Source organism: Vigna radiata, chromosome 9 (genome assembly GCF_000741045.1).
Source record: "Vigna radiata var. radiata cultivar VC1973A chromosome 9, Vradiata_ver6, whole genome shotgun sequence".
Taxonomy (NCBI): Eukaryota; Viridiplantae; Streptophyta; class Magnoliopsida; order Fabales; family Fabaceae; genus Vigna; species Vigna radiata.
In genome coordinates, this window is record NC_028359.1 from 7,652,029 (window position 1) to 7,663,315 (window position 11,287).

Below are 11,287 nucleotides of genomic sequence, written 5' to 3' on the forward strand. Positions count from 1 at the left end.
CATAGTTTTAACTATATTGAATAAGTTTCTTCTTTCATTTATTGTGTTGATCTTTGCATGCTTTTCTTAGGTAGAAATAGTCATAAAAATTTATTCTTTGCCTATGTAAAGAACATGGAAATTGAATTGCACATATGTGTTTCATCTTGTGTTAAGTTCTTCTTTTGTTGTTTGATTCTTAACAAAACTTCAAAAACATATTCTTTGTTGTTTTAGGTTCAGATTGAGAGTTCTTAGTTACTTTTCTTCATGTCAAGATTTTTACTTGTATATCTTGATACTTCACGCTAAGAACTTATTATTTGAGTTCTTAGAAGTCAAGATTGGAAAAGTAAGACCATGAATATATTTGAGATTGGTATAGTACTTTCCTTGCATGTGACATTAGTGTCTAAGATTGTTCTATTTTAAAATAGAAAAACTAATTACATCTTAACAATGAAAATCCCTAACAATGAAAGAATTCGACATGTTAACATCTTAAACTGAAATAAGAATAACATATCAAGTTGAAAGTGTGTGTACTTGATTAAATGTTTTTCCTTTTTTTCATCTTCTTCCAATAGAGTCTAAAAAAAGTCACTTATGGTTTAAATATTTAAATCTTTAGTGTGTTATTAACTACCTAAATCCCTAGGTTCATAAACATCTCTCTACATTGTGAATGTTTTTGAGCATGTGTAATGTGTAGTTTGAATTCAAGTTACACAAATTGTCACTGGATAAATAATGTTAGCAGGCTGATAATAAAACACTTGATTATAATGTTAATTGAATGAATAAATTGAAATTATATCTACTGGAGTATATGCATGAAATGTAAATAGATCTGGTGTGTATAATTTGATTTATAGACATGTATAATTTGATCTGGAGTATATACATGATTTTGTTGATTGTGTTGTTTTATTAATTATGATAATTGTGACGAGAAAATATGATGGTGTAGAAAGACATTACGAACATATAAGAGTTGAAGATAAAGAAAAAAACTTATACTTTATATTATTTGTTTTTCAAATATATATATATATATATATATATATATATATATATATATATATATATATATATATATATATATATATATATATATATATATATATATATATATTAACTAACTGTTTGTAAATATTATTTAAGTTTTTATTTAAATTAATAGTAATATAACTTTTAGTGAAATGTAATATTTTAAAAGATTTTTTGTAAAAGTATAAATTACATCAATTTTATATGAGCAATTATCCTAATAGTATCATATAATTCAAATTGGTTAATTTAATTTATAATTATCATATATGAATTTTCTAATTTTAATCTATAGTCGCATTTGATCATATTGATTTTTCCGGTATAAGATAAAAATATATAAAAGGGAAGGGGAATAAAGGTAACGTAAAAAATTTCCCTTGTTTCCAGAACATATAAATGCACTATTAATTAGTAAGGTACATATACTTCTGAAAAAAGAAAAAAAAAAATAATAATAAGAGTACAACTACTTATCTTAAATAATGACTTTTGAAGGACCATTGAAGGTAAGTAGATTACATAAATGCGAATTTAAAATTTTACAATGTGGTTGTATAAAGGGTTAATTTTGCTTCCTTTACAAATCATTTTTGAATTTTTTTTTAGGTATGTGTATGAAATCAGCGAAATGGGAACATAAGGTGGATGATTTCTAGAATTTTAATTTCCTTTTTTTTTTAAATATTAAAATTATATATTTTGTTTGAAAATTTGACATAAACTATAAATAAAATAAATTTATAATATCAGTACAAATCTTATTTTACAAATTAATTTTGTAGAGTTGAGTTAGACTTAAAGTCTATTTTGTTAAGATGATATCACATCAATTCAAAGTCTGATCCTAACAAAATTTGTTGTTTGTTATATTTAGTTATTAAACATTTTTACATCATTTATTAATATCTAATCTCACGATTCAAATGTTTCAATGTGTAGGTTAAAACTGCTTTTAAAACTGACTAAAAATATGAACAAAGTAATTTTTCTGAGACGTGTAGATCCATTGTTCTTAAGGACTTATACATTATATGTTGTGTAAGTCTCCTAGGATAAAATAAAAACGTTTCGAATATTGTGAATATCTCAAAACTAGCAAAGAATTCTAAAAAGAAATAACTAAACTCATGATAAATAAAGGTAAAAAAGAGACACATTCGCCATTTTCAAATTTAGAGCACACACATTTATCAACATCATTAGGTAGAAAGTCATCACAAAGTAACACATTATCAAGTTTTTCATGTCATTGCTTTGGTGCTTGTTTCAACTCACCCTTTATTCTCTTGAGTTGAAAAACACATCCTTTAGGTTGAGTCATTTGAATTTCTTTCTTTAATTCACCATTTAGAAAAGCAGTTTTAATATTTATTTGGTGTATCACTAACTTATGGATAAGTGCTAGAGCTAACAAAGTACAAATAGAGGAAATCTTAGCCACAAAAGCAATGGATAAGTTGAGTTTTTGAGTAAAATCTTTTACTACTAATGTTGCTTTATACTTCTTTATGAATCCATCAAAATGATACTTTTTCTTAAAGATACATTTATAACTAATGTGTTTTGCTCCTTTAGACAAATCTACTAAGGTTCGAGTATTATTTTTCTGAATTGATTCAATTTTAGTCCTAATGGCCTTATCCCATTGTTTTACATCAAGAACACTAGTAGCTTCTACAAAGATTGTTGGATCATTATCAACGATATAAGCATAAAAGTCATCTCCAAAAGAAGTTTCCTAACTCTCTCTTTTACTTATTCTCAAATCCTCACACATTAATTCATTATTAGTATCTATAGGTTGATTAGGTGTATCACTAACCTTTAAATGAAATTTATGTTAAAAATACTTTACATTTTTTGTCTTCGTTATAGTATTATGCTCAATTTTATCACTTTTAAGAACAATAAATGTATAGACAACATTATGTTCTGCATAGCCTAAGAACATACAATAAGAAGTTTTATAACCTATTTTTCTTTTCTTAGGATGAGGTAATGTTACCTTAGTTAGACACTCTCGTACTCTTAGATATTTAAGATTAGGTTGATAATAACTCATAGAGGGTTTTAGCAGTTTTCTTATGAGGTATCCTATTTTGTAAAAAACATGTAGTAAGAAGGTTTCTCCCCAAAGGTTATTGAGTGCACTGAAACTAATAAGCATGACATTCATAATTTTTGTAAAAGTTTTATTCTTTCTTTTCAACTATTCCATTAAACACAAGTGAACATGGTGGGGTTGCTTCATGATAATATCTTCTCTAACACAATATTAATTAAATAATACATATTCACCACCTCCATCTTATGTAATCCTCTTAATTTTCTTAGTCAATTGGTTTTCTACTTTTGCCTTAATAATTTAAAAACACATAAAAAAAATTCATTCTTATGTTTTACTAAGTACACTTTAGGGTACCTATGATAATCATCTATTAATGTTACAAAATATTTTTTACTCACTCTAGAAATGACTTATTTTAAATAAGCTGGATCGTTATGAATTAAATTTAACAATTCAGTTTGACGTTCTATGCAATGACAAGTTTTCTTTGTTATTTTAGATTCCACACCTATGTAATATTTATTACTTTGTTTATCATGCATATCGATCCATCTTGGTCATTATAATTTCATAACGTATGAGGAGTTCACAAGTCCTAATCTAGCATGCCATATATCATATGATTCATCAATGTAAGCAAAAGAACTTGATTCATTGACAATTAAAAAATATTTAGTATAAAGAGACCTCGAACACAATACGTCTTCCTCACAAAAGCATTATTTTTTGTCATAATAATTTTGTCAAATTCAAATGACACTTTAACCCAAATTTTTTCAATAGTGTTGTAGAGGTTAGATTAACTATGATAGAAGGCACATGTAACACATCACTCAAAGCTAGAGTTTTCTCATATGTGAACTTTAGAATAACCTTTCATTTTCTTAGGACAGAAGTTATCCTAGAATCACACGGATAAATGTGTTCTTCTCTATCCTATGCACTAATGTAGGAGGTAAAAACACTTATTTGCACATGTGCTTGGTAGTACCACAATCTATCACCCATTTACTCACATTGGTCATTAGAGTTATTTGTGAAATGATTGCAACAATAGTATCTTCCCCTTCGATTATATTTGTGTTAGGAGGATTTTCGTTTCACACTCAACATCTACGTTGAGGTGCATGATGACCCAAATTTCCACATACAAAGCAATTTTCCTTCTATTTTAAGGTAGGGTTAGATCCATCGGGACAAGAATTTCAAAAAAAAGATTCTTTTGTAATCGGGTTTGTTCTTGTACCTTTTTGAAGTAGGTAGTCTTCTATCGTGTTTGCTTTTATAGATAATGCTTTGGTCCTTGTAGTAGCACACTACTTCTTTTTGATATCTTTAAATATGATGTATGTAATAAGATATGGAAGCAACGCCTGCTTGTGTCTATGTTCCAACTGTTATTTGTAGTTAGTTAAGGATAACGATAATTTCTTGATCAAAAGTTCTAAAACAAACTCATAAGACAAAATTGTGTTCTCTACTTTGATATCTATAAGCAACTTGTGATATTTGTTGATTGTTAGAAAAATGCTTACAAAATCTCATACTGCAATTTCCTGAGGCGTGTAGATCACTGTCCTTAAGGATATATCCGCTGTGTATTGCGCAAGTCCCCCAAGATACAACAGGAACTTCTCGAAAATATTCGAGAATCACAGAACTAGCAAGAAACTCTACTCTAATAGAGTTTATACCCAGGATAATTTTAGGAGAAGAAGACAAAGAATGAACTTTGGTGTGTTTAGGAATGGGGAAAGAGTTCTCTATTTATAGAGATAGGGAAGAATAAAATCAATAAAACACAATAAATAATTTGGCCGTTGCAGCACTTAAGAATTTGGTTGTTGGAATATTACCGTTAGAGAAACGTTTCTTTTGCAATAATATGATATTATTACAACATTGATTTGGATCTTAATATCTTTATTTTCGATCATCTCTTGATAGTAGTAATTTCTTATGATGAATCTTTGGTGAACGATGTCTTCAATAATATATTTGACAATCAATGAATCTCAAATGTCATTTGCTTCCTTATGAGTAGTACACATCGAACAAGTAATTAACCAAGACACTAAGTAAGATATGTCGACATACTTTGCTCGCAATAATCCAATCTTCAATGTATTTTGTAATTTTAAGAGTACTGAAATAAAGTTTTGAAGACGTGAGAGTAGAACCAATTCCATATATATCTAAAAGATTATACACACGTTTCTTTCAATATTAGAACTTTTATATAGAAAAATAGTGAATTTTTCACACATATAAAAATGGTTTCGAAAATACATTCTCAAATCCAGATAAAATCAGTAAAAGAAAAAGAAAAGGAATAAGAGAATAAAAGAGAGAAAATAAGAAGTGTGAATTGTGTTGTATATTTGTAGAAGAATCAAAAGATCTATTTATAATGGTAACAAGCTAACAAATAACAATGTTTCCTTGGCTCCTGCGGAGGAGGTAACAAAAGTTTATCGATCCATGTCATGTAAAACCACTCCATTATTGGAGAGAAAATGCCACTCACAATGAATAAAAGAAAATATGAAAATGAAGCGAAAAACATTTTTATGAATTAAAAATATTGCAAATCTTTTCTATTTTGATTTTAAATTTATGTTTTAGTTTTTATTTATTTATTTCTAGTTCATGAATGGATATTCCTTGAACTCATGTTTCACATATCCATCAAACAAAACACTAATAATCTTTGTTTCTCTTTCTCTCTCATTGAAAACTGTGTATTTATTTCTGAGTGAGTGAGAGTAGGTTTGCAGCCATTGAAGCATAACTGACCTTACAAATCAAGCAACCTACTCACCATAGCCATACTCTTTCTTTCCTCTTTTGCCCCAAACAACCAAACACACCCTTTTTTCACATCACACATTCCTCTTTTCCTCATCACAAATTCTCTCTCCCTTTTCATCATTTTCTTCTTCACACAAAGAAAATAAAAAAATGAACTTTGGAGACACCACCAACACCTTCACCCCCACAAAACAGGAAACCAGTAACAACATTCTTTCCTACTCATCATGCCTACAACCTACTACTCCTAATTCTACCCACATCACCACGCCGCCGCCGGACAGTTACGCCGCCGCTCACCGCCGCCAACTATACGCCAGAGATGGGTCTCACGTGCACTGGGACCCTCACCTCACGTGCTTGCATCTCGGTAAGAGACATTACTTTGAGGATGTTACTGTCGATGATGTTAATAAATATAATAACAATAGTAATAATGTTACCACTCTGGGGAAACCACACGTGTGCCGCGTTCCTGGTGGTGGTGTTGTTATTTCGGGGAGCCGACACGTGGGCGCTGACGATGGTGATATTACACTCGGGAATCGGCACGTGTACGGCAGTGATGATGGTGGTGGTTACTTTTCAGAGAGCAACGATAAGAGAGCGCGGGGGTGTCATGGAGGAGCTACGGGTGGGGGTGGCCGGAGCGCGAAAACGGCGGCGTTTGGGATGGTTCCGAGGTGTCAGGTGGAGGGGTGCCACGTGGCGTTGGTGAATGCGAAAGAGTACCATAGGAGGCACAGAGTTTGCGATATGCATTCGAAGGCACCCAAAGTTGTGGTGTTGGGTTTGGAGCAGAGATTCTGTCAGCAGTGTAGCAGGTAACTTTATCATCATCTTTTTCTTTTTATTTTATTTTATTTTCACACTAACCTTTTAGTATTTTTTTTTATATAATTTTCAAAAATAAAAATTAGAGTTTTGCTTTCTTTCACCTGAGTAAAATATAAATTAAACAGTTAATTAATTCATAATAAAATGGTTAATTATTTTCGGTTAATTGTTGACTTGAATTTAGTCTCCTTGAATACAAAATGGAAATTTTCATTTAGTTCTTTCATTGAAAAATGTTTGACGATTAATTATATATTATATTGATTTTAGGTTTAATAGGTTGAGAGGTTTCTATATTTAGAGGTATATTTTAATTGGGTCCTCCAATTTTTGAAGTGATCAATTAGGTTTCTAATTTTGTCAATTTGAATCAATAAAAGTCTTTGTTAAATACAGTTAACGTCGTGAAGTTTTTGAACATGTGGTACGTTGACGCTTCCAGGTGACATCGTTTCAAGTGTATAGGTGGATTATAAAAGAGTGAAATCCCTAAATTAAAAAGGTGTATTTGAAGGTGAAATCCTAAATTAAAAAGGATTTCACCCTTTTATAATCCACCTATGCACTTGAAACAATGTTACCCGGAGATGTCAGCGTGCCACATGTTCAAAAACTTCACGGCGTTAACTATATTTAACAGAAAGGTTTTTATTGATTCAAATTGACAAAATTAGTAGAGACCTAATTGATCACTTCAAAAATTGGAAGATCCAATTAAAACAAATCTGTAGGACCTCTGAACCTATTAAAACTTGATTTTATTATTAAGATATATAATACTAAAATGATGAATTTCACTCTCACATTTACACAAAAATTGTACTGTTAAGAATTTATTTTTGTGTTTTTTAAATATTAAGTGACTAAACTATCTTTGATTGACCTAAATTACGTTAATGATGTTTACAACATGTAGGTTTCATGTGGTGTCAGAGTTTGACGACTCAAAGAGAAGTTGCAGGAGAAGATTAGCAGGCCATAATGAGAGAAGAAGAAAAAGCTCTCACCTTTCTGTTACCAGAAGTTCTAGACAAGGTAAAAACAACACAATACATTATATTTCTCAGTTAAGATACAAAGAGAAGCAGCCAATGAGATGGATAGGTTTTGACGTCAATGATTTTGTGGTAACATGAATGAAAATTAAGATATCCTTAACAAATGAAAATTGGGTTTTGTTGATTTGACAGAAAATGTGATAGTTGGAGGGTTGTGAATGATGTTATATATGCAGGGTGTGCTCTCTCTCTTCTGTCATTTGGGAGCAGTGATGCTGATCTCTCTACAAGATGCAGTGCAGCATTGCTTGAACTGATAGCAGAAAACCGTGCTGCTCTAATGACAAGACAACAAGAAGAACATGTTTATGTTGTGGGCCACCATGATGATGATGCAGTGGATGAAGAAGAACAAGAGTTTGTCGAGTCAAATTATTTTCCTCAGCACATGTTTTTCCAGACACAATAATAATGCTTGTGTTCTGATATAACTGCTGAGGTGACGCTCAATCTGATGCTGCATTTTCCACACTGCATGGAGAGCCTTTGTTTCTTTTGTTTCCATGCCTAGCTGTGAATGCTCATTTCTCAAGTATTTTGCTGCAGATTCTACTTATGCTGTGTTTCTTTCATTTTAGAGTGATCGATAACAAAAATAAAATAAATAAAGTTTTAAAATATTACACGGTATCAAGGGAGAAGAAAAAAGAGCCAAGAAAACTCTTTGAAGATCAAAATAAATTAATTTAACAAGTTTATGCAATGATAAAATAAGCTGAATTAAGTATGTTTTCAATTTTTTCAATATATAAAAGTCCTAATGTGTTATCACATTATATGTTGGATTATTAATAAACAAAAGCTAGGTTTTTTTTTTTTTTTTTTAAGGGAAAGGGCCTAAGCCCACAGACAAAATTTATTAAATCAAGAGGAAAATTAGGACTTGATGCATCACAGGATGAGGAAAAAAAAAAGGAAGAATGATAATTAAAAAGCAAGACTATACTACAAGAATAAAAGTTGTGAATTGAATTAAATCATTTTAAGTTAATGTTTTAATGTACAACTTGTTTGAACTATTATAAATGAAAACCAAATTATGCATTTTCAAATTTGTAAGATATAGTTTGATTCAACTTAAGAAGGTCTACTTAAAATCAATTAGTTTATAAAAGTTAAACTAAAGAAGTTTAATTATAAAGTAAAGAGCATAATATAAATTATAAGAGTGAATATGTGTTGAAATTATATAGGTTTTTAGAAACCTTATTTTGATGAAGGTATGGTAAAAAGATTGTGTTTATCCAGTTTTCTTTTGGAATGAGTTGAGCATTCAATAATTTATGACTGTACTTTAATTTGTAATTTCATATTCTTTTGTATGTTTTCATGTATAGGTTACCTGATGGTTAAACACTTTATAATGTGGTTGCTGAATGGAAACTCTGCCGTGTATGATAAATTTGTATGTAACGTTACCTATGACTATTTTACCTATGAATTTATGCCTGTATATAATCTATAGATAAATATTTCTTTAACTATAGATTTTTGACCTTATATGAATTTTGATTATAGATAACAACAATTTTTCTTGTAGTGAGAGTGTCGCATACCATTATCACTGACAACAAACGTCAGTTTATAGACAAGGAATTGGCCAAGTTCTATACCAAACTCGGCATAAAGCACATAAACAGTTCAGTAGAACACCTCAATGGTGTATATGGATCTTATATACAGAATAATCCATATATAACTTATATACGGAAGTATCCGTATATAACTTATATACAGATATTTCCGTATATAACTTATATACGGATTATTCTGTATATAACTTATATACTGATATTTCTGTATATAAACTTACCTACGAAGGTATTATATACAGATTTTTGTCCGTATATAATCCGTATATAACCAACTATTATATACGAATTTTGGGCCTTATATACGGATTTGGGATGTAGATAATGACATTTTTTCTTGTAGTGCGTCAACAAAGCCATCTTGGTCAAATTGAAGAAGAGACGACAAAAGAAAGGTAACCGACAAGCTTATTAGAGGTGTTGTGGTTATACTGCCAACATGAATCGTTCCATATAGATGAAGTTGTCAATAAAAATGCTTATAGGCTAGAACATTTGTCAGGGTAGCATGTACACTATACTTGGAATGTAGTAACACACTTGAAATTTTATTTCAGTTAGAAACTTTTAGATAGTTGATTTATTCTAACCATAAGTGTATTTTTTTCTTACTCGAACTTTTTTCCTTATGAAAGGTTTTAACGAGGCACTTCATCAATAAAATAAGAGTCTTTCACTCTCAAACTTCTCCTTGATTATTTTGGAAGCAATTAAGTAATTTCCCTATCAACTAACTAGCTGATTCTAGTTGAACCTATCAAGTAGTTCCCTATCGCCTACCAAAGTGGTTCTGGTCTTCTAAATAGTTCCCTATTATATACCAAGTCCATCTTGATTGAACCTTTCATGGAGTTCCTTACTTTTGACCTAGATAGGTTTTTCTCAATCTTTGGCATGTGCATACCCTTCTCGACCCTTGGTTTAGGCTCGTCCTTCCTGACTTTCCTATTGGGTCACTTCATCTTGACCTTCCACTTAGGTTGACGGGTCTCAACCATCAACCTGTCTCGACCTTCAACTCAGGTTAACCAGTCTCGACCTTCAGTTTAGATTGATTTGTCTCAACCTTTGTCCTCTGCTAGCTTGTCTCAACCTTTATGATTGACTAACATGTCTCGATCTTCGAGTCAAATAAACCCATCTTGATATTTGACCTGTCTCAATCTCCACTTAGATTGTCTCGACTTGACTTTGACTCAAGAGAGTTCAATTAGACTTTTGAATAATACTAAATGTATTGTTTTTAAATCCATCTTAATTATGATCATAACCTATTTTTAGAAAAATTTTATGAGGTTGTAATTTTTTTTTTCCTAATTTGAAAAGAAGAGACTTATTTAAAGGAAATCAGAACTAATCTCAATTCTAATCACAATAATTATATCATGAATATAGAGAGAGTAACTAAAAAGAATTCAAAGGATTAAAATATAAAAAAGGTAAATATAATGTAAAATATTAAAGTGTTTTAAGCCAAACCAAACCATAGTTGATGACAAGAAAACTTGCCGACTATTGAAAATAAATTGTAGGAAAAAAATGTTATCTTTCATTTCCTATAACCGAAACATCTGAAAAAGATATAATGTTTAATGTGCTAAATTATATATCTAGTCAAAATATTTAATGCCTTTAGTTTTATGTCTTATCCACATCAGTTCAAAAGATAGTTTACCTAATCATGTCCACATATAAAAATCATGGATTTGTTGGTGATGTGACCCCAAAGCTAAGTTTAATAAATTTGACAAATAAATTGCACAACTCTAATAAAAAAACTATAAATATAGAAAATATTCAAAACATATTATCAAATAACTTTATATGATTTTTGAAAAAAAAAATTCTTTAGTTTTTAGGCCTAAATATTTATCACGTTTTGAAAAAAA

General features: G+C 30.1%; 1 protein-coding gene across 2 annotated transcripts; it reads left to right on the plus strand.

Moving 5' to 3' along the window:
- Positions 1-5,768: 5,768 nt before the first annotated feature.
- Positions 5,769-8,351, plus strand: LOC106773232 (squamosa promoter-binding-like protein 9). 2 transcript variants are annotated; one of them, XM_014659942.2, is made up of 3 exons: positions 5,769-6,735; positions 7,665-7,783; positions 7,983-8,351. In XM_014659942.2, the coding sequence occupies exons 1-3, from the start codon at positions 6,062-6,064 to the stop codon at positions 8,213-8,215; spliced, it is 1,026 nt and encodes a 341-aa protein (XP_014515428.1). In that variant the 5' UTR covers positions 5,769-6,061; the 3' UTR covers positions 8,216-8,351. The 2 variants fall into 2 exon arrangements, with proteins under 2 accessions (XP_014515428.1, XP_022641901.1); XM_022786180.1 differs by having other exon boundaries at positions 7,939-8,044.
- Positions 8,352-11,287: the final 2,936 nt, after the last annotated feature.

Excerpts from the sequence above, each read along its gene's own strand:
- LOC106773232 (XM_014659942.2), top strand. The coding sequence starts at position 6,062 with ATGAACTTTGGAGACACCACCAACACCTTCACCCCCACAAAACAGGAA. Across the intron at positions 6,736-7,664 it reads TTCTGTCAGCAGTGTAGCAG|GTTTCATGTGGTGTCAGAGT; the intron begins GTAACTTTATCA and ends TACAACATGTAG. Across the intron at positions 7,784-7,982 it reads TACCAGAAGTTCTAGACAAG|GGTGTGCTCTCTCTCTTCTG; the intron begins GTAAAAACAACA and ends TTATATATGCAG.